Source organism: Elgaria multicarinata, chromosome 5, assembly GCF_023053635.1.
Source record: "Elgaria multicarinata webbii isolate HBS135686 ecotype San Diego chromosome 5, rElgMul1.1.pri, whole genome shotgun sequence".
NCBI lineage: Eukaryota > Metazoa > Chordata > Lepidosauria > Squamata > Anguidae > Elgaria > Elgaria multicarinata.
The window spans coordinates 8,138,898-8,164,411 of record NC_086175.1 but is presented as its reverse complement, the minus strand read 5'-3'; the positions used below and the strand labels follow the sequence as shown (position 1 = coordinate 8,164,411).

At 39.9% G+C, this 25,514-nt stretch overlaps 1 protein-coding gene across 3 annotated transcripts in view; it reads left to right on the top strand.

Moving 5' to 3' along the window:
• The window catches only part of NAA16 (N-alpha-acetyltransferase 16, NatA auxiliary subunit), a 439,249-nt gene that overhangs the window by 38,261 nt on the left and 375,474 nt on the right, over positions 1-25,514 (top strand). Inside the window, exons 12-20 of one of the 3 annotated variants that reach the window (XR_010025449.1) lie at positions 5,675-5,827; positions 7,524-7,652; positions 8,444-8,657; positions 8,749-8,942; positions 9,897-10,005; positions 11,361-11,459; positions 11,578-11,721; positions 13,005-13,102; positions 13,295-13,561. Coding sequence is in view for 2 of the 3 variants with exons in the window: in XM_063125970.1 (XP_062982040.1) it covers positions 5,675-5,827; positions 7,524-7,652; positions 8,444-8,657; positions 8,749-8,942; positions 9,897-10,005; positions 11,361-11,459; positions 11,578-11,721; positions 13,005-13,102; positions 13,295-13,495 (1,341 nt within the window). In the remaining variant the exon portion in view is untranslated. Of the gene's footprint in view, positions 1-5,674; positions 5,828-7,523; positions 7,661-8,443; positions 8,658-8,748; positions 8,943-9,896; positions 10,006-11,360; positions 11,460-11,577; positions 11,722-13,004; positions 13,103-13,294; positions 14,829-25,514 lie in introns of those variants that run through there. The other 2 variants (XM_063125970.1, XM_063125971.1) reach the window with 2 other exon arrangements.

Sequence of the window (25,514 nt, the reverse complement as noted above, 5' to 3'; positions counted from 1 at the left end):
CTATGGTCATAAAAATAAATGTGACAAAAGCAGAATTATTTGGCAGTGAGGAGAGAACTGGAAGTGGATAGTCCTGTGTTTGGGGGGCTGTTTTTTCTCAAGAAGTTTGAGAAGTTCAAAGGAGAAGGGGAATATAAAAATCCAGCATCTCTGCTTTAACTAAATGTTTACTTATAGTGATAATGGTGTTATCTGAGTTGGCTTGTACATATTATATACATTGCTTTTAAAAAGCATTCTCTCCTCATTGGGAGCAGGGCCTCCTTTAGGCCCATGAGACAAATGCTTATATCCAGAGGAGGGAGGAGAGGTTGATCCCCAGGTGACTTTCTGGCCGTGTTCAGACGACAGAAGAGTCAACTCCACAGATGGCTATTATCATGTCGTCTAAATCAGTGGTCCCCAACCTTTTTGGCACCAGGGACCGGTTTTGTGGAAGACCATTTTTCCACGGACTGGGGGTGGGTGGTTTGAGGGGTTAGGGAGGCGCCAAGGGGTGGGCTGCCCCTTTCCTTACCAGCCGCAGCCACCCTCCCTCCCTCCTCCTCCCACCAAGCATCAGCCCAAGCTGCAATCTGCTCCGTGTTTGGAGTGCCGACGGCGCCATGTGCCTCCAGCCCATCCACGCGCAAGGCCCACTCCTGCCTGCAAGCGGCGGCCAGGGTCGCGCCTGCCTGGTCCCCAAGAGGGAGGAGCGGCGCTGCACCCGGAAGCCACTCTCCCACAGTGGCTCTGAGAGATGCTGGAGTGGGGGGGGGGGGCGTGGCTTTGCTTCGGCTGGGTGGGCACCCAGCTGAAGCGAAACCAGGATGCTGGCACAGGCGGGCGGCTTTGGAACGGCACGCCCGAAAGTCGCTCTCCCAGAGCGGCTTCCGGCCAGGCGTGCTGTTCCAAAGCCACTCACCCCAGCATCCTAGCTTTGCTTTGGCTGGGCAGGCGAGATGGCGCCCTGCACCCAGGTATGCTGGGGTGGGGGTGGGGGTGGGTGGGTGAAAGAAGCTCACCTGCGTGGCCCGGTTCCTAACAGGCCACGGACCCGGACCGGTCCACAGACCAGGGGTTGGGGGCCCCTGATCTAAATAGTAATCTGTAGAGTTGACTATTAGCACAGGGTTGACTATTGCCTACCCCCTACCCCCTCTGTGTCCTCCCCATTGAATAGCAGCGCTGGTTTCCATAAGAATACCCCTTTGTGCCAGGTCCCCCCACTGTCTGCACTTGGCGCCATGCTGTCTTCCTCCTGTTCTGATGGTGGGGTGATCCAGGACAACGGGGGATTCTCATGGGAACCAGTGCCGCATGGGACAATCGCGGTGCCTTCATGTTCCCCGGGACGTGCTTGTCCCATCCCTGGGTGGGGTGCTGCGTGCATGTCTTGTCCCTGCCAATATCCTTGACAGCGTCATGCAAGTGTTTCCCTCTGCCACGCTGGGCTATCCATTTGGAAATGGGGTCTGGAACATGGAAGCATATACCTGGGTTTAGTGAGACGATGCTCAACTCTAGATTTAATTCACAAAGGCCCACCCTGGTCTTCCATCTTTCCTATCCTCCTGGGAATCTCATCTTCACTATTTACCTGTTAGGTGTAGGAAACATCTCTCTCAGAGCCACTCTAGAGTAAGGGACACTTACAAGATCCCCACAGAGACTGGCCATGGGGTCATTTTTGCTCTCATAGCCATTCCACACCACAGTTCCAAAGGTGCAGACACAAGTAGACTGATATCTCCCCCCCTTCTCCAGAAGCTCGAGGACAAGTCCAAAAAAGAAACCAAAGCAAGAAGTGAGAAATCTGCAATCTTACAGTTTTCAAAAATAGCACTTTGTATTGTGAAATCTGAAAATCACAATTACACTCCGGCAGAAGCCAAACAGTTACATTGCAGAAAATCTAGAATTCAGTATTTTTTTTACAATAAAAAACATTTTTACGACAGAGTATGTATTGGATCATTTCTGGCCGTTTTCTGATATTCCATTATTGGTGAGGTGCAGGAGCATGCTCCAGGGATTTCTGGATGATGTGGATTATCTAGATCCATTTCAACCTGCCTACAGGTCAGGTTATGGGACGTAGACTGCTTTTGGTTGCCTTGGGGAGCAATCTATGCCAGGAACTGGACTGGGGAGAGTGCGTCCCTGTTGATTCTGCTGTACTTCTCGGCTGCTCTCAATACCGTTGACCATGGTATCCTTCTGGGGTGTGTCTGTCTGAGATGGGACTGGGAGACATTGTTATATGTTGGCTCCAGTCTTTCTTGTAGTGGCAATCTCAGAAGATGGTGCTGGAACATTCCTATTTGACACCATAGCCATTGGCCTGTGGTGTCCCTTGGAGCTCTATCTTATTTCCCATGCTGTTTACCCAGGTTTCAATGGTGTCCAGGATTATGTTTGCACATCGGAGGCTGGTGCACTAACTGCGCCCATTCCTAGAGATGTCTGATCTGGTTACAGTCATGCATGCCTTAGTTGCATCCCATTTGGACTACTGTGGAAGTCCAAATGGGATGGAAGACGGGTGAGGTGCCGGACGACCGGAGGAGGGCTATCGTTGTCCCTATCTTCAAAAAGGGCAAAAAGGAGGAACCTGGGAACTACAGACCAGTCAGTCGGACATCCATCCCTGGGAAAATTCTGGAGCAGATTATAAAGAAGTCAATCTGTAAACACCTTGAAATCAATGCGGTGATCACTAGAAGCCAACATGGATTTGTCAAGAACAAGTCCTGTCAGACAAATTTGATCTCATTTTTTGATAAGGTAACCTCCCTTGTGGACCGTGGGAATGCTGTGGATGTCATATATCTTGACTTCAGCAAAGCTTTTGACAAAGTGCCCCATGATATTCTGTGCCCCATGACAAACTAGCTAAAAGTGGGCTGGATGGAACAACTATTAGGTGGATTCATAGTTGGCTACAGAATCGGACTCAAAGAGTACTTGTCAATGGAACCTTCTCAAACTGGGGAGAGGCAACGAGTGGGGTACCGCAGGGCTCAGTTCTGGGCCCAGTGCTCTTCCAACATTTTTATTAATGATTTGGACGAGGAGGTGCAGGGAACGCTGATCAAATTTGCAGATGACACCAAATTGGGTGGGATAGCTAATACCCTGGAACTGCAAAGTGATCTTGATAGGCTGGAGTGCTGGGCTGAAAACAACAGGATGAAATTTAATAGGGATAAATCCCAAGTTCTACATTTAGGAAATAGAAACCAAAGGTACAGTTACAAGATGGGGGATACTTGGCTCAGCAATACTACAAAGGAGAAGGATCTTGAAATTGTTGTAGATTGCAAGCTGAATATGAGCCAACAGTGCGATATGGCTGCAAGAAAGGGCAATGCTATTTGGGGCTGCATTAATAGAAGTATAGCTTCCAAATCACGTGAGGTACTGGTTCCTCTCGATTCGGCCCTGGTTAGGCCTCGTCTAGAGTATTGCGTCCAGTTCTGGGCTCCACAATTCAAGAAGGATGCAGACAAGCTGGAGCGTGTTCAGAGGAGGGCAACCAGGATGATCAGGGGTCTGGAAACAAAGCCCTATGAAGAGAGACTGGAAGAACTAGGCATGTTTAGCCTGGAGAAGAGAAGATTGAGGGGAGACATGATAGCACTCTTCAAATACTTAAAAGGTTGTCACACAGAGGAGGGCCAGGATCTCTTCTCGATCCTCCCAGAGTGCAGGACACGGAATAATGGGCTCAAGTTAAAGGAAGCCAGATTCCAGCTGGACATCAGGAAAAACTTCCTGACTGTTAGAGCAGTACGACAATGGAATCAGTTACCTAGGGAGGTTGTGGGCTCTCCCACACTAGAGGCATTCAAGAGGCAGCTGGACAACCATCTGTCAGGGATGCTTTAGGGTGGATTCCTGCATTGAGCAGGGGGTTGGACTCAATGGCCTTGTAGGCCCCTTCCAACTCTGTTATTCTGTGATTCAAATATTCTCTACGTGGATCTGCCTTCAAAACTGTTCAGAAAATTCAGCTGATCCAGAATATTGCTGCCAGACTGTTGACCAGGGAGCATGTGACCTTTGTTACAACAGCCTCACTGGCTACTGGTCTGTTTCTGGACATGATTAAAAATGCCAGTATGACCTACAAAGTCCTATACAGTTTGGACCAGGCTATCTGAAAATCCACCTTCTCACATACAAGCTTGCCTGGGCCTTAAGATCTCAGGTGAGGCCTTTGACCGCCACTTTCAGAGGTGTCTTTGGTGGCAGCGCAACAGAGGATATTTTTGGTAACCACCGCAGGCAAAGACCTTTTTATTCAAGCAGACCTTTGGGGTGTAAATGGGTCTGTTGGGTTGGATATAGTTTTTATTCTGTTGTGTTTTAATGCATTTTAATGCATTTCTTTTTATTATTTTAGTCGAGTTTCATTTGTTTTCACATATATATTAAGTTTTTATATATATATATATATATATATATATATATATATATATATATATACTAATATATATCCATAGCCATTAATACATATGAAATGCATATATATGAAAATACAACTTACTAGCAGTTATATATAGGCTTCAGCAAAAGCAGACCAGATATCCAAATTAAGTATCAATTTGAAGGTGGTGTCTATATGCATCCCATTCAAATGTTGGAAGTTCGTCAACCTACTCCATTATAGGAGGTGAACGTTTAACCTTCCAGTATTGTAATATCAGTCTTTTAACTGTCAAGAGGACACAGAGAATCCATTTATTCTCACCATTGATTAATTTTCACGAAGCAAGTAAATTGATTTAAAAGAGCTTGTGCTCTAGCAAGAATTAAAGACTGTTCCAGTACATAAATCTCCCAAAAAGAAACAACTACCAGACATTGCCAAAACATACCTTTAAAATAGAAGCATTACCTGCTTTGTGCCACCAGTTATTAGCTAAATTAGACAATTCCTTATTAAAAAGACATTGCAGTGCCCAGTAGACGTGAAACAAAAGTTTTTGCTGACTAAGTCACAGCCTAATATCCATAGATGCAACAGATATAGATGCCAAAGCAGTTATTCAATGATTAGGCTGAATAGGACAATCCAATTCCCTAATCCATTTCTGATCAAAACCCTGTATATCATATTTATTCACCAATAACAAGTATTTATATATATGATGTTTTATTTGTGATTGTAAGATATTTTGATTTGTTTTCTTGGTAGAAATTTATTTCAAAACAAATAAATAAAGCATAGTAAGGGCTAACGGTCTAAATCTGGTTGGATTTCCTTTCGTTCACCTGTGTGTCTGGTCTCTGTGACAGACTGAGAAGGAACAGACAAAATTAATAAGAAATTGATCTTCAGGAAATGTTTGGACTTTGTAGTAGAGAAATGATCTTGTGTGTGTGTGTGAGGGGGATATTTAATGTATAAGATGAGTTATGCAGTGTTTAAAAAAATCTATGTTCCTGACCCAAATAGTCGCTGCTAATATGTTCTGAAAAACATGATGGAGTTGTTCTGTTTCTTAGGTTTTATCAGTATTTTCTGGTTTTGTAATGTTCTATATCCTGAAGTATAAGTTTTGATATAATATATGTTCCTAGCATTTTGAAATATAACAAAAGTTTTTTTCATGTTACCACTTTCATTATGCACATAATGCATCAGTCATTGGCTATTACATTAAAAATAAAACTCTTCCCTCAAAAGCATGTAGGCAACCTCAAGGAGGCAGCCAAATGGATGGATGAAGCACAGTCGTTGGATACAGCTGACAGATTCATCAATTCCAAATGTGCAAAGTATATGCTACGAGCAAATATGGTGAAGGACGCAGAGGAAATGTGTTCCAAGTTTACAAGGGTAGGAAATACATATTTTAAATGGAATTTGATTGTGTATTTGTTTTGAAAATTCCATTTGTCAGATTCAGGCTGCTAGTTTTAAAATTCTATCTATTGACTTGTGGCACATTTCAGAATAGCAGAAATACATCCAATAAGGAAAATTTTATCTCAAGACATATAGACCCTTTTCAGACGACATACCCATGGTGGTTAAGCATTTTGAGCTAAACATTATGGCTTAGCGTGTCATGTGAGCCATTCCTACCTATGGTGGCTACATAACCACAGTTTAAACATGCTCACTAACCATTTGCTGCAAAAGGGTTAGTGGCATAACCAGGGTTTACCGTGCTATCTGAACAGGGCCAGGATCTTCCAATTAAGCCTAAGTATTAGTAGTGATTAATTTCTAAAATGTTTTGGGCTGACCCCGTGAAGATTTTAATGGATGCATGACCCATGTCCATAGAATTACCTATGAACATATGTACCTTTTAAAAAAACTTAATGCAAGTAGTTAAAGAAATATTACTTTCTCTAGCTAACCCTGAAGTCCATATTTAAGGTTCACAAATACTTAAATAGACTGTGGGGATCAAGACTGCAATTCTGTACTCCCGTACCTGGAACTAACCTTCATTGAATTCAGTGGAGCTTTTATGTAGACATGTATAGGATTACACTGTAAGACTTTTTAAAATACCTTCCAATTCAGGCAAATTAACTCTGCTAAAATCTTATTTTCACATTGCCAAATTTTATGTTGTTGTTGTTGTTTTGGCATTTGTTCTTTTCTATTTTGTAGATGTCTCAGTCAGTTCCTTTTAATATAATGGGATCAGTGCAGTGTTAAGGTATTACTGTGCTGGTCACTGAAGGCAAGCAGTAGGTCAGATTATTTCATTCATTTCATTTATTATGGTCACAGACCAGCAAAGTTAATATAAAGCATGTAAAATAATTAAAAAGTAACGTAATAGCAAAATATACTTTTGTAGAATTCCTTTTCTGAGGAGGATAACAACATTCCCCCCCCCTCCAATTTGCATTGAGGTCATAAAAAGCTTAGTAACCCTTTCGCTGATACAGGAGGACATGTCCCTTAAACAAATTAAGACCAATGTTGTGGAGGTACTTGCAGAAAAGGCTGTTAATAGTGGAAAAATTAGCTTCTTTCTGCATTACTTATACATGTTACAATGCAGAAGGACATGTTCAACCAATTCTATTTATCTCTGCCCTTAGTTAGACCCTTCACTATTGAAATTCCCTGTGTTCTTGAGCTGTCAGTTGTCAATTTTGCAAGTTCATGTTTATAGTTATTTGCATGTGATGCATGCTACTAAATGAGAAATATTATTTGGTCACTTCAGAACACTTCCCTCATCTTTGCTCCTCTCTTACAGTGAAAATGACCATAGTCCCTTTGCTCCTCTCTTACAGTGAAAATGACCATAGTCCCTTTGCTCCTCTCTTACAGTGAAAATGACCATAGTCCCTTATCTATCTGAGTGTAATATTGCCATTTCAGTTTTCCTGGAAAGTAGATATTTTTTAAAAAAATAAAAAATCCAGAAAGCAATAATTATCGAAAGAGTTGCAACAGTTGTTTTATCTGTTAAAGTATTTTTATATAATATTTTGTGGTTTGCCATCTATATGAGGGAGTTAAATGAAGTACTGGTTCCACACAAGACTTTTTTTCTTTTCAGGAAGGGACTTCTGCAATGGAGAATCTCAATGAAATGCAGTGCATGTGGTTCCAGACGGAATGTGCTTTAGCTTTTCAGAGATTAGGGAAATATGGAGATGCGTTGAAAAAGTGCCATGAAGTGGAGAGGGTAAGTAGGTAAACAAGATTGCTTTTTCCTGATTACCATTTTTCATAAGGTACATGGGGCTTTTAAAATTTACCATCTGATTGCTCTGTTTAAAAATGCCAAACCGCTACTTTATTTATTACATGTCTCTACCTCCCAATAGCCAAAGCTCTCTGGGCAGTTCATAAAAATTTAAACCCAAAAGCACAGCATAAAAACCAATATAAAATAAAAAAGCTCAAAACTACAGTATGAAAGTACAACCAGCATAAAACCTAGCAACAATGTAGAGATTTAAACAGCAGAGCTAAAAGACTACAATGGACCTTACTTGCTCAGCTACTCCATGCCACTAATCCCCTCACAGCCTTGCATTTGTATGGTAATATAAATGCATCGTAAGAAGGAGTGAATGAATGATTTTGCTCCTTAAACTTGGCCCAATAGGTTTCTGTTTGTTGATGAGTCTCCCACTAGTTGAAAGTGCAGCAAGAGACTGGCTGACAGGTTTTTTTCCTGTTGAGATGCACTTGGTACTTCTATAGAAAAAACAAAAATAGCTGCATTAGTTCATGAGGGAAAAAAATCCAAAGTTCACCCCTGAGCAACACCTTTATTAGGACCAACCAAGATGCCACAAAAGATTGTGCAAGCTTTTGAGTTCTCCAGAACTGTTTATTGGGCTAAGAGGTAAAACAAACAAATAAACAGAAATTCAAGGCAATTTTACATTGTGCTCTGAACACTTAGCAAAATGGTCAAAAGTAAACTGCATCATGAAAACAGTGTCCTTTTTGTCTTTGTTGTTTAAGCACTTTTTTGAGATAACGGATGATCAGTTTGACTTCCACACATATTGCATGAGAAAGATGACACTACGTGCCTATGTTGACCTCTTGAGACTGGAAGACATTCTCAGGAAACATGCCTTCTACTTCAAGGCTGCTCGGTCAGCAATTGAGATCTACTTGACTCTGCATGATAATCCACTCGCCAATGAAAGCAAAGAACAAGAAGTAAATTCAGGTATTTAAACAGTTGTTGAAGCCAATTTGTTGAAGCTAATGATGCATTTTCTGTAAAATTCACATTAAAAATCATGTTCCATTGGCTGTAGAAAACCTTTCCGCCAAAGAACTTAAGAAAATGCTTAGTAAGCAAAGACGAGCACAGAAAAAGGCTAAACTTGAAGAAGAGCGAAAACATGCAGAAAGAGAGAGGCAGCAGAAGAATCAAAAGAAGAAACGAGATGAGGAAGAGGAGGAAACTAGTGGTCCCAAGGAAGAATTAGTTCCTGAAAAACTGGAAAGGGTAAATTTGAATTCTAGTTTTCCTCAATTTATACTGGTTTATCCAAAACAATCTATAATTTTTGTCTTCATTGTTGTGTACCATAGAAATACTGTTACAATCGTTAAAAACAGTGTCAAATTAAGCCAGAATGTTCGCAGGAAGACAGGTCAATTTGGTCTGGCATGCAGACCGCGCATACAATGGGCACAGTACCAAAACCTTTGGCTTGCATATGCCACTCTGCCTAGAATGTGCTATCTGATCAGGCACCTGCACTACACATGCCAGAAATAAAGAATGTAGGGGTTTACTTCTACATGTCTTATCAGATGGGAAATTGTACATACTGGGAAAAGGAGCATAAGCTCAAAACTCACTGCCAGCAAGTGCTTTCCCAGTTTTCTTCATTGTTTCTTTCCAAGTGTTTGGACCAATGTCTAGCAAATAAGTAGAAGGAGAATTCACAGGAAAGGGAAGTTTTCCGTTCATGCACTGCTTCTACCAACTTTCTCCCACCTTCCGCTATGGAAGAAACAAACACCCAGATTGTGGGAGGCTTATGCCATACATGACTCCATTTTTATTTGAACTTGGGGTCCCCGAGGGGGGTTAACTTCTCCGCACAATGGAAATGGTAGAAGGACTGTATGAGCCTAATGCCTACTTCCACTTTTTCTTCAGGGTGGAGCTCAGGTAGAAAACAGCAGCTGTGCAGCCTTTTATGATTTTAAAGTCCATTAGAGATATTGAGATGGCTGGAAGTTAGTGCCAAAATGTCAAGCTTCTTCTGAAGTATTTGGACAGCTCAAGTCTGTCCTGGATATCTCTATTCAGTGAGGAATGATAACTCAAGTAGTAACACTATTAAATGCACTTCATGCAAAAAAAAAACCCCACAGTGGCTTCAAATTATGGCAAACAATATTTTCTCATGACTCCTATTTATAACCTCAATTTCTTTTGTTGAAACAGGTTGATAATCCATTAGAGGAAGCTATTAAGTTTCTTATACCACTTAAGAATCTTGTGGCAGATAACATAGACACGCATCTGTTAGCATTTGAAATATATTTTAGAAAAGGTAAAGTATACACAGTTGTAAAATATAACAATTGGATGATTTTGTAATAATTACATATCTACTTTTTCATAATATTACATTATAATGAATATTTATATAATATAAGTCTAGCAGAAAATACTGATCAGTTTAGTAAAATATATTTTAGGTGTAATTTGGAATATTGTGATTGGTGGCAGTGAAATGAGCTTAATTTGCTGTACAAATTCGTTTTTCCTTGTTAAAAGTTCTTTCTTGCCATCCAATAAATAGTTATAACCATAATCTAATCTAATTTATATAGTCCTGTTGGAACAAGCACAAAGTATTGATTTTCTCTTCGTGATTCCTCTCTTTCCTTTTTGTGTCTCCCCAGCCCCCTTCAGTCCTTCCATCACCAAATTATGTCCTTTTCCCTTTACAACATCTTTGGGCTTGAATACTGCTATCTTCTTTGGTCTTCCATTTCCTCACCGTGCTTCCCTCGCATTTATTGAGCACTCTGCTGCTAAAATTATCCAGCTTTCTTGTTTCTCCGGCAAAGTGATGCCCATCCTTAAAACCCTACACTGGCTTTCTGATCCAAGGTTCTTTACGAGCTTCTCAACCTTATCTTCAACCCCCCTCTCCATTTCTCCACTTTCATATCCCAACATATCTCTGCTGTTACCTTCACTTGTCCTGCTCCACCACACCCAGACAGACAGCAGTCTGCTACTCTCTCAAACAACAATAGCCTTTCTTCTTTGCTGCCCCTTATCCCTAGAAATACCTCTCAGAAAATCACCTCTCATACTTTATTCAAGCAGTTACCCTTTTTGTGAAGTCTTTGGCACAACCCCTTGTCTACAAACCCTACTTGTAACTGTGCACCATGTACATTGATGGTGCTATATATATAAATAATAATAATAATAATAATGCCTTAAGAAGAGTCATGCTGGATCAGACCTAGGGTCCATCTAGCCCAGCATTTTGTTCACACAATGGCCAACCAGCTGCCCACAGGGAAACCCACAAGCAGGACATGAGCGCAACACCACTTGTGCTCCCCAGCAACTGGAGTACATAGACATTCTGCCTCCATTGTCCTTACCTTCCTCTGTTGTCTCCCTTGTGCCTGTTTCCAGACTATAAACCCTGAAGGCAGGGGCCTGGCCCTTCGTTCTTTTGAAGTTCCATGTAGATGGGTGGTGCTATATAAATAATAATATAGATCTGCATGACATGCTTGTGCCTCATGAGTAAAAGAGAGAGTATGCAAGCATGGGAAGTATGAAGTGGGGGAGAACACTGTTAAGACATAGCAATACAATCAAAACATTCAAAGTTTTAAATGAAATTATACAAATTAGTATTTTTTGTTGTTGATGCAGGAAAGTTTCTGTTAATGTTGCAGTCGGTTAAAAGAGCTTTTGCGATCGATGGTAATAACCCATGGCTCCATGAATGTTTGATTAAATTCTCCAAGTGTGGTAAGTATAAAATAAATTAGCAGATTGCTTACTATAAAATTGTGTTCAGGACTCTCAGGACAGTGGAGTTTTGTCAAACGCCTGCACCAATGTAGTAATGTACTTTTCATATTTTTAGTGACCGATCATAGTAATTTGCCAGAAATTGTGAACAAAGTCCTCACCCAAGAAATGCAGAAGATTTTTATAAGTAAAGATTTGGAAAGTTTTAATGAAGAATTTCTCAAACGCAATTCTACCTCCATACAGCATCTGCTATCAGGTTGGTTTGTACTGATATATTCATGAAGTATGATATTCTGAGTAGCCTACATTTTATTGTAGGCTACTCAGAAGCCTTTTGTACAGAAGAACAGAAGAGCCCTACTAAATTAGACGAAAGGCCCAGCTACTCTAGCACTCTGCTTCTTACAGTAAATAACCAGATGCCTCTGAGGAAGTTCCTAAGCAAGGACTGAAGACAGCGTCCCAGTTCAGACAATCATATCTCAGCTTAACAGGCCAAGATATAAAGGAACTTCTTGCCTGTGAACGCAGACTCTGTTCTTCTCCCTTCACACAAGCTACAATTAAACCACAAATTCTCTAGCCATAGTTTACGATGGGCCTGTTCAGACAACACGCTAAGCCATGGTTAGGCTGCTAACCCTTTTGCAGCAAATGGTTAATGAGCATGTTTTAACCATGGTTATGTAGCCACCATGGTTAGGAATGGTTCACATGAAACAGTAAGCCATAATGTTTAGCTCTAAATGCTTAACCTCCATGGCTTAACTTGTCATCTGAACAGGGTCGATTTTATCCAAACTGGGAAACTGGTTGCCAAATTGGAACAAGCCACAGTTTAAAGTTGCTTCCCCATGTAATCTTTTCCCTCTATTTCTTTTCCATTTGTGTTGCACTTCGTTAGTCGATTCTGTGCAGTAGCACATTTGGGAATCTGCACATTCTTAGCTCAAATCATAAAACTTTCTAGATTCATTATAGTTTTGCTTATTGTAAAATAGGGAATCGTGGGCTTCATTTAAGTTAGAAGGAAGTCAATCTAGATTATCACTTTAATCAGATAACCATAGAATTGAACTTCATTTTCTATTCATATTCAATGTTTAATTTTCACCATGGTTCACCTTCAATTTAGACTTCTCCAAGTTCAATGAATAATGATGGCAGGAGGAATGTCCTTTTTCCTATAGTGAAAGTCTCTAAACCTCGTGCTATCATCTTGGTTTAAGTATAGTGACATCTGGGAAATTGGCTTACCTGTACATTGCACAACAGAGAAGTTAAAATATCTTCAGATTCTTAATGTAATGTGCTGATTTGGTATCCACGTCACCTTACTATTGTTTCAAGTTTATCTTTTATTATTAAATTAAATTGTGCACCATGCATGCCTTAGTGTTAGTGAAAACAGAAGCAAATTTATCATTTATAAGTATGCCTCTTTCTTATTTATTTATTTATTTATTTATTACATTTTTATACCGCCCAATAGCCGAAGCTCTCTGGGCGGTTCACAAAAATTTCTTTCTTCTCTTACAGGTGCCAAGATGATGTATTTCCTGGACAGTTCAAGACAAGAGAAAGCTATTACTATTGCTACTAGACTAGATGAAACTATGAGAGACAAAAATGTGAAGGTAATTCATTATTATAATGCAATCATGAGTAATAACACCTTTTAAACATGTGCATTGGACTGAGAATTTCAGAAGGTCTTGGTGGCTTTCTATAAGAAAAAAATTGTCCTACAGAAACAGAAATTGGTGGGGCAGGGCGTTTCTTCCATGGAATAATCCTCACTGAAATTATTTTCTTGTGTATATCTTCAGACCTTAACAACAGTTTTGGAATCCTTACTTGATGGCAGCTTTGGAACATGCCACACCCAGAGCGATGAGTATCGGATAACCTGCAACAAACTGTTTCCTTTAGCATCTGCCTTTATGACTCCCACAAATGAAGATGATGGTTGCTTTGCATCACTGAATCATACAACCATTAATCATGATGTGCTGTCCAATGAAATTTAAAGTACGATAGATCTTTTTATCTCTTCCAGACTGGTTGCATACAGATCAGGGTTTCTTCTGCAGAATCTGCAGAAGTTTCTTCTGCAAATCTGCATTGGAACAATTCAGATTTCAAGCAGAGGCAATTGAATGAAATGTACTGGGCTATAAGCTCATTTTCCCTCAACAAAAGCTGCCAATATTTATGTAAACACTTATCTCTGAGTAATACTGGCCATGTTTATACTTGTACAGTTATGAATCTTTTTATCCTAAATCATGGACTCTAGATTGACCATTCACAAAAATGTTGTTACATATACAAATAAATACAGTCATTTCTTAAACATATCAGATGAAAAAAAGTTGGCAAACTAAGATGAATATAATGCTTTATGACTTGTCAATTCTTTTCAGCTCTTTTCCCCCCCTTTTCTTTCAAAGCACAAATCCTAATAAGTGGCAGCGGCAACGGCGGCGGTGGTAATTTTCTGTCAATTCAAATTGTATGGAAACAGTGCTGATTAATTTGGAGGGCTTGTTTGCGTTTTTAAATTGGTATATTATTTTGAAAGCTATAACCTACTTTTCCCCATAACTGTCAGTTTGAACAGTTTATTAAACACTTTAAAACCAATGAACACCCACAGTAACTGTTTAGATACTTGTTTCTTTACAGTGTACCCATTTTGAAACATCATTCCACTTTTTAAAAGGTGGCAGGGGCGGAGGAGAAGTGACAGCGAATATAGTCCAGTAAAGATAATTGTATTATGATGCTGAGCTCCTTTAAAACTTGCAAGAAGTGAACTTTAATTCCACATTTATTGAATTGTTGTTGCTTTATGAGCTATAAGGCAATTAGCATTTAAGACGTACTTTTAAAAAAAATTAAAGTGAGCACAACTAGTCTAACTACAAATCACAATTATTATTTTTCCTTTATATTTCGATGCATTAACCTGAATGCTTTATACATACAACATTTCAACATTTTAATTCAACTGTCTTAAACATCTTACTTCAGGACATAAATGGCTATTAATGATGACTTTATATAAACTGCTGTCAAAACTTAAAATACACTGTGGCTTGTACAGAAAATTCATTTTCTGAAAAATAATGGAACCAGATTGTTTTCATTTTATGGTTAATGTAAATATTTAAGTAATATTACTTAGGCCCTATGCAAAATTCAAGAAGGGAAGTTTTATCAAGAGAAATGGTTATCATTGAGACAGTCTCCTTTGTCATCAGATAAGGATCAATAGTTGAATGAAAACTCACTGTAAAATAATGCCAACGGATGTAATGCTGTAATAAATTATTTTGTACACATTGGTCTAGTTTTGTGTTTTAATGTATATTATTTCCATTCCTACATGGCTAAAGCTTTGTAATCTTTGTAATCTTTCTATTAAAATATTATGATGAAAGTAGTTTTGCAGTAGCAGCTTAAAATCAGTTTCAGTCAGATTTATTAGAAATCTGTATATCAATTTGCACCTGAAGTTACCTTAATTAAAGTTGAGCGATGTCTGAAATGTTCAGAGGCCTCATGCTCAAGTAGATGCTTTTGACCGCATTTGCAGCCTAGCTGTTTGCAAGCAGGGAAATTGCTGTTGCTGCTACCTGAGGGAATTTGGACAGTGTTGGATATGTAACTTTTAAAATTATAAATACATATTTAAATTCTAATATGTTCAAAAAGAAAGAATGCAGACATTGACATACTGTAGATACAGAAAAGCATTTAAGCAAAGTATGTTATAATTGAATGCCCAGAGTTGGTAAATAAGGATGCCATAGGAAGAATTCACCAGCGAGTCTCTAGGTCTCCAAGTTGTCTCTGGTTCCACCTGGCATTGGGTAATGTTTCATAGTGGGCAGGCTATGAAAGCCCTCATTTGACTATCACCTCTGCCATACTCATGCTGCCATCCCTTCTCAGAACCACGAAAACGGTGGGATACTTTGGAGCCACCCTTGATTGTGAGACTCCACTTGCTTTCTGAGGTTGTGCAGTCCAGAAACAGGTTTACCTTCTTCGCTGATTGTGGCAGATTTGAGAAAAAAGAAAAAGAAAAAACAAGCAACATGGGAGGTTAAAAAGTCAGCATAGTCAAATTAATTTTTCTTTCTTTCTTAAATTCTCTGACAAAGGACCATTAGGGACAAAAAAATGTTGGACTCAAATATATTTTTTCTAGTTTAGCCTCTCTTTTTTTTCATTTTTACTTGTCTGTTTTGGGGTTCTCTGTTGTTGTTGTTTTCTGTTTTGTGACACATTTGAGCTGACTGAGTAGAACAATAAGTTTCTGTAAACAAAAGATGGGCAGCAGTGAAAGCAACATATGCCTTTTGTCTCCCCCACCCCACCCCCATGTGGACCACAGAAACTTTTGTAAACTGCCCAGAGAGCTTCAGCTATGGGGCAGTATATAAATATAACAATAATAGTAATAATAGTAGTAGTAGCAGAAAGGACAATGAAAGTAAACCCCTCCACTCTCAATAACCAGGGTTGTCCAGATTGGTTGGGGAGGGGGGAGGGCAATTTGAAGGAAATTCAGCTCATAGCTTAGCCCCCATCCCACCATAACGTCCCTCGCTCTTCCACAAGAGCAAACGTTAAAGAGTATGTTTTAAAATAAATGAACATCTTATCTCTAAGAGCTATATTAGGATGATTAAGATAAGAGATGAAAGAAACATGATGGAAAGCAATGATAGGAGGTCTAACTTCTTTTTTAACTGCTAGCATCACTGTTGTCGCAGAAATTATATACTTCTCACAGGAACAAAAATAGCATTCTGTTTCACAATGGGACAGACCCTTTCTGCCCTTCTATTTAACTAGTTTTCCCTTTTAAAAACTGGCAAAAGAATGTAACAGGTTACTGACCTAGCATTTGAAAGACCACCTTCTTCCATATAAGCTTGCCTGGGTTTTAAGATCTTCAGGTGAGACCCTTCTTTCAGCCCCTCAGGTACATTTGGCGGAGATGTGGGAGACAGCTTGGTTCCCTCTTTATTGTCCTTCAGGCAGCAGGAAAATACATTTTTATTCAGGCAGTCCTTTGGCATGTAAACTGGTCTGCTGCTGAAGGGGTTTTTAATAGGTCGGTTGCTGTTTGTTTATTGCGTTTTAAATTGATTTGGTTTTATGTAATGTTTAATTCAGATTTTATTTCTAATCTATATTTTAGTGTTACTAGTTGCTTTGAGACTCATTTTTGGTGGAAAGGCAGCATAATAATTTAATAAATAAGTATACTGTAAAAGGCCAGAACATAGTTCATACAGAAAAGTATCAGTCTGCATTCTGTGGCACTTGTCCATCAAAATTCATCCTGTAGTTGTATTCACTTAGGCCATAGCTAGACCTAAGGTTTATCCCTGGATCGTCCAGGGGTCAAACCTGTTCATCTAGGTGACACACAGGGGATCCAGTGCTCAGGCAGGGGTGAACCCTGGATGATCCCAGGATAAACTTTAGGTCTAGCTGCGGCCTTAGTGCCAAACAAGACAAAGTGCCATTCACACAGTTCACAATTGTGTGAAATCATGAATGGCTTTTTTAAAAAAGTAAATAGCAGGCACAGGCTACCTGATCTGTATTAATGTATTAAGACCCTGGCAAAAGTAGGGCGCTTTAAAAGTTCCCCCACCCCATGATCCCAATCCAGGTCACCACCTTCTATTTGTTTAAAGCCATTATGCAGCTGCTAATTCCATGAATCTCCTCTTGGGTAGTTTGGCCCTCAGTACAATTTATTTCCCATTAGTTCTGTACGCCTTAAGGTATGTTCACATAATTTATTTTTCCACTAGAGGGTGCATCATCTCTTTGGAGATAAACATTTGTACTGATTTAACAATATATTCTGATTAATTAAAACAAAGTTTCCAGAAACTATTTGTAATTACACCAAGAATAATCATCAACTTTTATTACAGTCACCGGCCAGACTTTACACATACAAGAGAGTCGGGCAAAATTACATACAGATTTGAAAAGTATGCTTCAGAATCAATTCTGGAGTGACCTTATTCTCATAGCATTCAAAAAGAATTTTGCAAAAGCCTCAATGGTGTCTCTGTCCTCTGTGGCCCTGAAGCACTGCATTAATTTCTAAACTAAATAATTTCTCTTTAATCTTTTTATAGAAACAACAACAGAGTAAAATAATTCGTTCCTGAACAGAATATATACACACACACACACACACACACACACACACACACACACACACCAGTATCCATTTAAAAACAACAGTTCTGGGGTCTGTTAAAAAACAAACTTAGCGTTGTTAAATGGTGTTAAATGCCAGGGAGAAGATGTGCACTACATAAATGCTAAGTAACTACTTTCACAGTTAACACCAGCTTTGAGTAAAGAGTTAGGGAATTACTGTGGCCACAGGGCAGTGTGCCCCAATTCAGATAAATGTGACAGAAAAAGAAAAAAAAATAAGGAAAACATGGGTTGCAGTGTTTGAAATCTCCCCTTCTTATACACTATGGCCCCAATGGAAATCCCCCTTCCCCTTGAGCATAACTAAGATAAAAAAAATTGTTACATGGCTACAAACCATACAATTAATATAACATGTAGCTAGACCCTATCAGGTAATCAGTCTGTGGGCATGTGGTTTGCATGGTCATGGAATTTGCATAATTACCCTTGCTGGCACAGCTTACCATGTCATGCAAATTCGTCAACAGAAGAGCCAACGGTGCGATATGGCTGCAAGAAAGGCAAATGCTATTTTGGGCTGCATTAATAGAAGTATAGCTTCCAAATCGCGTGAGGTACTGGTTCCTCTCTATTCAGCCCTGGTTAGGCCTCGTCTAGAGTATTGCGTCCAGTTCTGGGCTCCACAATTCAAGAAGGATGCAGACAAGCTGGAGCGTGTTCAGAGGAGGGCAACCAGGATGATCAGGGATCTGGAAACAAAGCCCCATGAAGAGAGACTGAAAGAACTGGGCATGTTTAGCCTGGAGAAGAGAAGATTGAGGGGAGACATGATAGCACTCTTCAAATACTTAAAAGGTTGTCACACAGAGGAGGGCCAGGATCTCTTCTCGATCCTCCCAGAGTGCAGGACACAGAATAACGGGCTCAAGTTACAGGAAGCCAGATTCCAGCTGGACATCAGGAAAAACTTCCTGACTGTTAGAGCAGTATGACAATGGAACCCGTTACCTAGGGAGGTTGTGGGCTCTCTCTCACTAGAGGCATTCAAGAGGCAGCTGGATGACCATCTGTCAGGGATGCTTTAGGGTGGATTCCTGCATTGAGCAGGGCGTTGGACTTGATGGCCTTGTAGGCCCCTTCCAACTCTACTATTCTATGATTCTATTGCTGTGATTAACAAGCCACTCGGAACCCATGGGCTGTTTTAGGGTTCTGGGCACATGACAGGTGGCATTGCTACTCATTTTGACCTTATTCATATTTATTTTAAAATGGTGAAAATTACATGCACATGGAAATAACCAACATGTTGCCATGGGACAGAACTAATTTGAATGGCATGCCATAAAACAGTAATCCAAAAGAAAATTGTTTATAAATTAGAATCTGGAAAGAAAAGGAAAATCAGCAGATGGATGATAATTCTACAGTTTAGCATTTTTTTTCATTGGGTGAAGAGACTGTAACATATAAACTTACTAATTTTCTGTTTTCATCCTTTGGAGAGTACAAGAAATATTATTTTAAGGCTACAAGAAGTTGAAGGCACTAAAAGCTTGAAAACTAGGAAGAGGCAATGAAGGAAGAAGTGATACTGGTTATGTGTTCAGTTATTGTAAAAGCACTAGCATCACAGGGATAAGTTATTCCACAGATTTGAATTAATTCATATAAGAATTATAACTAAAAGATTAACATACTAATTATCGTACACAAGCCACTGTACAAATCCTTGTGATCTGTTTGATGTAGATTTTGTTCTCGTATTACATTTATTTGGAGACAGAATTATAATTACAATAACTAATCTAATTATTCCTTAATTCTTTGGTTATTCCCAGATCTCATTGGAGCAGTCTATTTGACTTAAGATATTAAATATAGTTAGTTCAGAACCATATTTTATTCTTTACACGTTACCTGAAAATATTACTATAATTCATGCCCCTCAATTTCTCTTCCTTGAAGATGTCATCTCTCTCTCTCTCTCTCTCTCTCTCTCTCTCTCTCTCTCTCTCTCTCTCTCTCATTTTACTCCTAAACTGGCCTTATGGGAAATGCAGTTATGCTTGCAGGGTCCTTGTCCCTGCTTGGTTTGTCTTCATGTGTCTCTCTCCATAAAGTGTGAACACTAAGTCAAGAGGAGTATCTACCCAAACACATTTCGTTCCACCTAAAATTTCAATAGATGATACTTTAGAAAAAATATTATTTGTCAGGCCATAATCTCTGTCCACAGAACATGCTCAGTCTTCATTGGCCTGTGGGGGTGGGGTCCTCCACTTTGGATTATTTCTACTTTTTGTGGATATGTGCTAATCCCAGTAACATTCAAACCTGTGGATTTCCCCATTGATAAGTATGGGCAGTTCTGTCTCTGGGGTCATTTAAAATAGTTTCACAGTGTGGATCAGGAAGCAACCTATCCAGACAATGTTAGGGTTCTTTCTACCCATTATTTATGTGTATATGTTCTGTGTTTTAGAATTTTAAATTTTGTATACTCGTTTTTATCTTAATTTTAGAATTTCTGTAAACCGCCCAGGGAGCCCTGGTTATGGGAGCGGTATATAAGTGAAATAAATAAAATAAATAAATAATTATATTTATTGTTGGATCCTTAGAATGTCTGTCATCTATAAATGTAAAGTTGTCTGGTATAAAGTAGGTTAGTTGTTTTATTGCGGACCAGTCCGTACCTATCCGAGCATTGAAGTCACCTGCTAAAATCAGTAAAGCTTCAGGAAACTGAATTTGCAAGGACAGTAAATACTCAGGGAGATTCTCCCAAATGTCCTCACTATAGTGGGCCGATTTCCGGGGGGGAATATAAACATTTACCAGGATATATGATGTAAAGTTGATTTTTAAAAATATGGCCAGAGCCAGAGATTGTAACTTATTAATAAGGTAACTTTCACAGTTCAGAACTGATGAGATACAACAGGCTAGACACCCCCATGGACGCCCTGTGACTTTACCAGGAGTTGCAGGGATTGCATAAATTTTATAATTGCTCAGGCAAATATCCCCAACACACCAAGTCTCTTGTAGGAGTATTATATCGAAGGATCTGAGGTAGCTACTGAAGGTGGGATCTTTTTTTTGTTGGCCCATCCTGAGATATTCCAAGAGACACAATTTATTGGGGTTCGGCCAGCTTTATTTTGTCAGGAGGGACAATCAGGTGTTATCTGCTCTATCAAAGGGTCCATTTGTACAGAGCCAAGAAAAGTGTACTTTTTGTATCGGATTTTCCTTATGTTGGGGTTCTGAAACTGGAATCGCTGGAATGTTGATTTCGGCTACCACTATTTTCTGATTACTTTGTGGTATCTGTTGGATGTTTTTATTGTTAGGAAAGGTTTTGATAGTGCCTATAGGGGTTATGGGACCCAGAATATCATTGTCTTTAAGTGAGAGGCTGTAAGGGATTAGAGGCTTGGGAGCTGCTCCCAATGAGGCCTGCTCAGCACCTCCTATATTGGTAGATGGATGATCCATCACCTGAGATGTTAAGTCAATGAGCATCTCTGAGGTAGATTGGTCTGAAACTTTGCGTTGACTGATTTGAATTGTGGAGAACTGTATGGAAAGTTTCCTTCTGATCACCTGCCTAAACAGTGGTGTTTGTAGAGCGGTTTTAAAAACTCTTCTCACCCGGACTCCAAATTTGGCCAGCCGGGCATTTGCTGAAAGAATTTCTCTGGCCAGTGCTGAAGAGCTAAAGGTTGCTACGCATCTCCCAAGATGAAAAGAACCTGGGAGTGTAATTAGGGCACAGATACTCCTTGGTTGAATTTTCATATTTAGCAATACGTTTAAATTATTCGCCACCCTGGTTTTCCCTTGCCAGCTTGGAGGCACACCATTTGGAAATGGAGAGATCTCAAAGGCCACCTGGTTTGGCACTAGCATTAAATTTCCCCTAGGGTTCAGATCTTTTGATTCTGTTGTTACTCTGCCTTCTGCTGGGCTCAAGTTGTTTTGATTCTGAGGAAACAATCTGGTCAGTGGGGCCCAAGGCTAATGGGCCTGTGCTTTTTTGCTTCTTTGATTTGTTTCTTGAATTAGATTTACATCTTGCTCTGTTCTGGTCCGCAGATCCTTAAGAAGCTGGAGTATCTCATCAAGTTGTTTTACGCCTTTAGCAATGGGGGATAATTTATCATTTATATCTCTTAGAGTCCCGAAAATGTTAGTTAGAGTTTGGGCAATTAAAAAGCTCTGGTACACCATTTCGTCAATGATTGTTTCCTTTACATTTCTAGGGTGTGAACCAGTTGCTACTTGCTCTTCCTCATTTATTCCCAACTCACAATCCTCTTTTTCTCTCCCTTGATGCTCATCATTTTCTCCCGTTGAGGTGGCCAAGACTGCAAACTGGTTTGTAGTTAAAATGGGGAACGAGGGGGAGCTAGGATTGTCGGGCAAGAAATTGTCAATTTTTAATTGCTTTGAGAAAGGAAAGGTTGGGGACTCAGGTTGGTCTCTCCTTCTCTTACTCTTGCCTCTCATTACTAACAGAGTTAGCAGAATCGTTTAACATACAGAGATTGTAGACCTTTTGCGGAGAAGAGATCTAGGCATAAAATTCAAAATGTAAACACGGACTAATAGATTAGCAGCTGTGGTTTCTCAAGGTGCCGGTGTTCTATCGGTGGGCGTTTGCATTGAGTCAGCTAAATTTGACCTTGAGACAGCCTTCTTTCCGCTTCAAAGCACATACGTTAGCCGAAGATAAATATAATATGCGATTTAAAAGCTTGAAGGTTGATAAAACAGTTAAAACAATTAAAATTTAGTTAGATAAACAGCACAAGGAGTCAGATAGCCAAACAAGTGCGTCCTCTGCACCAAAACTCTAGCTTATGCGTGAGATCCTCCGCAGATGGTGATCTATCAGACCCCATCCCTACCAATAAAGGAGTTCGTCAGGGATGTCTGCTAGCTTCCCTTTTATTCAATCTATATTTAAATAATATTGTCCCTACACTAACTAGTCGTAACTTCTATTCACCCCGCTTAAAGGATAGGAACATTTCGGTGCTATTGTATGCAGACGACGCTGTTCTCCTTTCACATACGCAAGTGGGGATGCGTAGGATGTTGAAAGCGCTAAGCGTATATTGTAAGAATGAAGCCCTTCAGGTTAATTACGATAAAACCAAAATCTTAGTTTTTGGGAAAAGGAGGAAAGTATATCATTGGCAGCTAGACAGTCGCCCGCTTGATCAGGTGAATAAATATAAATACTTAGGAGTAACTTTTCAAAGCTCCGGATCCTGGTCTGAACATTTGGGTGCAGCAGCCTCAGCGGCCAATGTAACAGCTAACGCTATTTTCCACTTCGCAGCTGGTGCAGGACAATGGACAGCACCACTGTTAGAACTGTTTAAAAGCACATTATTCCCTCAGATTCTGTATGGAGCACCCATTTGGGCCCATGCAGATATCACACCATTAGCAGTAGTACAGCATAAATTTCTATCTAGGACCCTTGGAGTTCCCAGATCTACATCTAAGGATACTGTCCAACTGGAAACTGCATGTCACTCAATCCATACATTGACTCTAAAAGCAGCAATATCCTTCTGGTTAAAGATAGTGTTTCAGTTGGCCTCACCATTGGTGCTGTCCACATATGACGATATGGGGAAGGATTCATGGGAAGACAGGATGAGACACTCTGTCTCCAAATTGGGCTTCTCGCAAGCATTCCTCCTTACGAGGGGGTTTGACGGGGCCAAGGATGACATTTCTAGAAGGCTGTATGACTGTGATATTCAGACATCTATGGCAGCGGTCGAAGTGAGCCGCTCAAATGGGCTCTATAAAAGTATCATTACTGCTCCGGGAAAGGCTCCCCTATATTTAACTTCTGGAATGCCACAAGAGCTGAGATGGCTATTTACTTGGTGCAGGTTAAATTCACTCCAGCTGATGGAGGTGAAGGCGCGCTATAAAAATCACCCTAGCGCCAATGTAGATTGCCCAGCAGGCTGCCCTAAAGCTGAGGATATGATTCATCTCCTAGTTGAGTGCCCAAGGTATGCAGAGCTGAGGAAACATTACCTTGAGCCTTTAATTCCCAGGTTTAATTTCATGTCATCTAAAGGTGTAGTTCAAACACTTTTGGTTGGTACAGACTACTATACATCATTTAGGACTGCCAAGTTTGTACACCGGGTGATGGAGGTCCAAAAACTATTGATTGACTCAAGCGATTAAACTCTAATAACCCAATATTATATGTTGGTTAACATTGTAATTATAACCTGGATGATTGTTATCCTAGAAACTCTCTTTTTTGTAGCACTTTTGCTGGCTAGTGGCAAGCTCGCAGCGGATATGTTATTGTCTCATCTGTTTGAGAATGGCCCATGCGGCTAATATGCAATAAAGTTTATTATTATATAAATAATTATATATCTATATACATTCTCAAAACAGGCTTGTGCATTGTTATCACTGCTATTCTACCTTTATAGATGGAGGGGTAATGTTGAAGATAGCAATGCACCCAACAGTCCCCATTAAATACACTGTTAAAGTTTTGAGACTTTAACTGTCATCTTTCAAATCCAAATCCAGTATGTGGTCTACCATAGCACATTGAGCTTTGTGAAAGTCCCTCAAGGATTTGGGAGGGAAGAAAAATGAGTCAGAAAGCTCTAAAGAAAACAAAAGGGGTGAAATCTTAGCTGAAATGTCCAGGATAGATTATATCAACACACGCACAAGCGAGCACACACACACACTGTATTGCCTTGAGGAACTCACTTCCAGGTCACTGATTTAAAACACAGCCCTGCTTTTAGCATCTGTAAATTATTATGTTGATGCCTCTGTGATTACTTATGTTAAGATGCCTTCTTGGACCCAGTCCGAGTTCTGCTCACATTACAAAATCATGACCACAGGGGAGTTAGATTGCTAATATCAGTAGCAGCCTCCAGGTTTAAATGTATTTATCTAATTCTCATAAAATGGGGTGATGGAAATAGACTATTAAAGAGTCTTGATGTGAATGTGATTCACAGTCCTTTTGAAATCTTGACTATATAATTTATGTAGACTGCTTTAAAAGAAAACACCCCCAGATGTAAAACCAATTAAAATTATATATACTTCTATATATTTTATTGTAGATGAGGACAAGACTTGCCAACTTTTAAGATAAATTTAAAAAATTAGACCTAAATATAATTTGTATAATTATGTTTATTTTATTTATTGTGAAGAAAGTCTCATTTCCTGAAACCTTAAATTTAATGTTGTATAAGCAGGTTAAATTTTCTTTCTTTTTAAAGTTCTGTTACTTGGATGAAGCCTGAAGGCAGATTAAGGAAGATGCTTGCTGGATTCAGACATATAGTAGTCCTGTTCACCCGTTGTCCATTCTTACTATGCTCAAAGGGTCATTGAAGGGTTGTTTCCTCCTCCAAAACGGTGCCTCTCTCTCTCTCTCTCTCTCTCTCACACACACACACACACACACACACACACACACACTGATTGATGAGACTGTCTGACTGACCAAACTACTCATTGGGGCTGTTCAGTACTACCTCCTCTTTTGTTGGCTACCATTCATCCTTTCCTCAAAGTCCTCCAAGGCAGGCAGGAATGGGTAGGTAGTCTGGTGCTATTCCTGCTGCCGCCAGGGTGGGTATTATGAACCGGCACCAAAGCTAAGCTGCTGCTGCTGCTGCTGTTATTGCTACTGCCACAAGCTTTACTGGCTGGGCCAAGCCAGTCCAAGGCTATGGAATGCCACCCATCCTCTACCCAAGCCTTCCCCAATTTGGTACCCTCCAGATGTTTTGAACTTCAGTT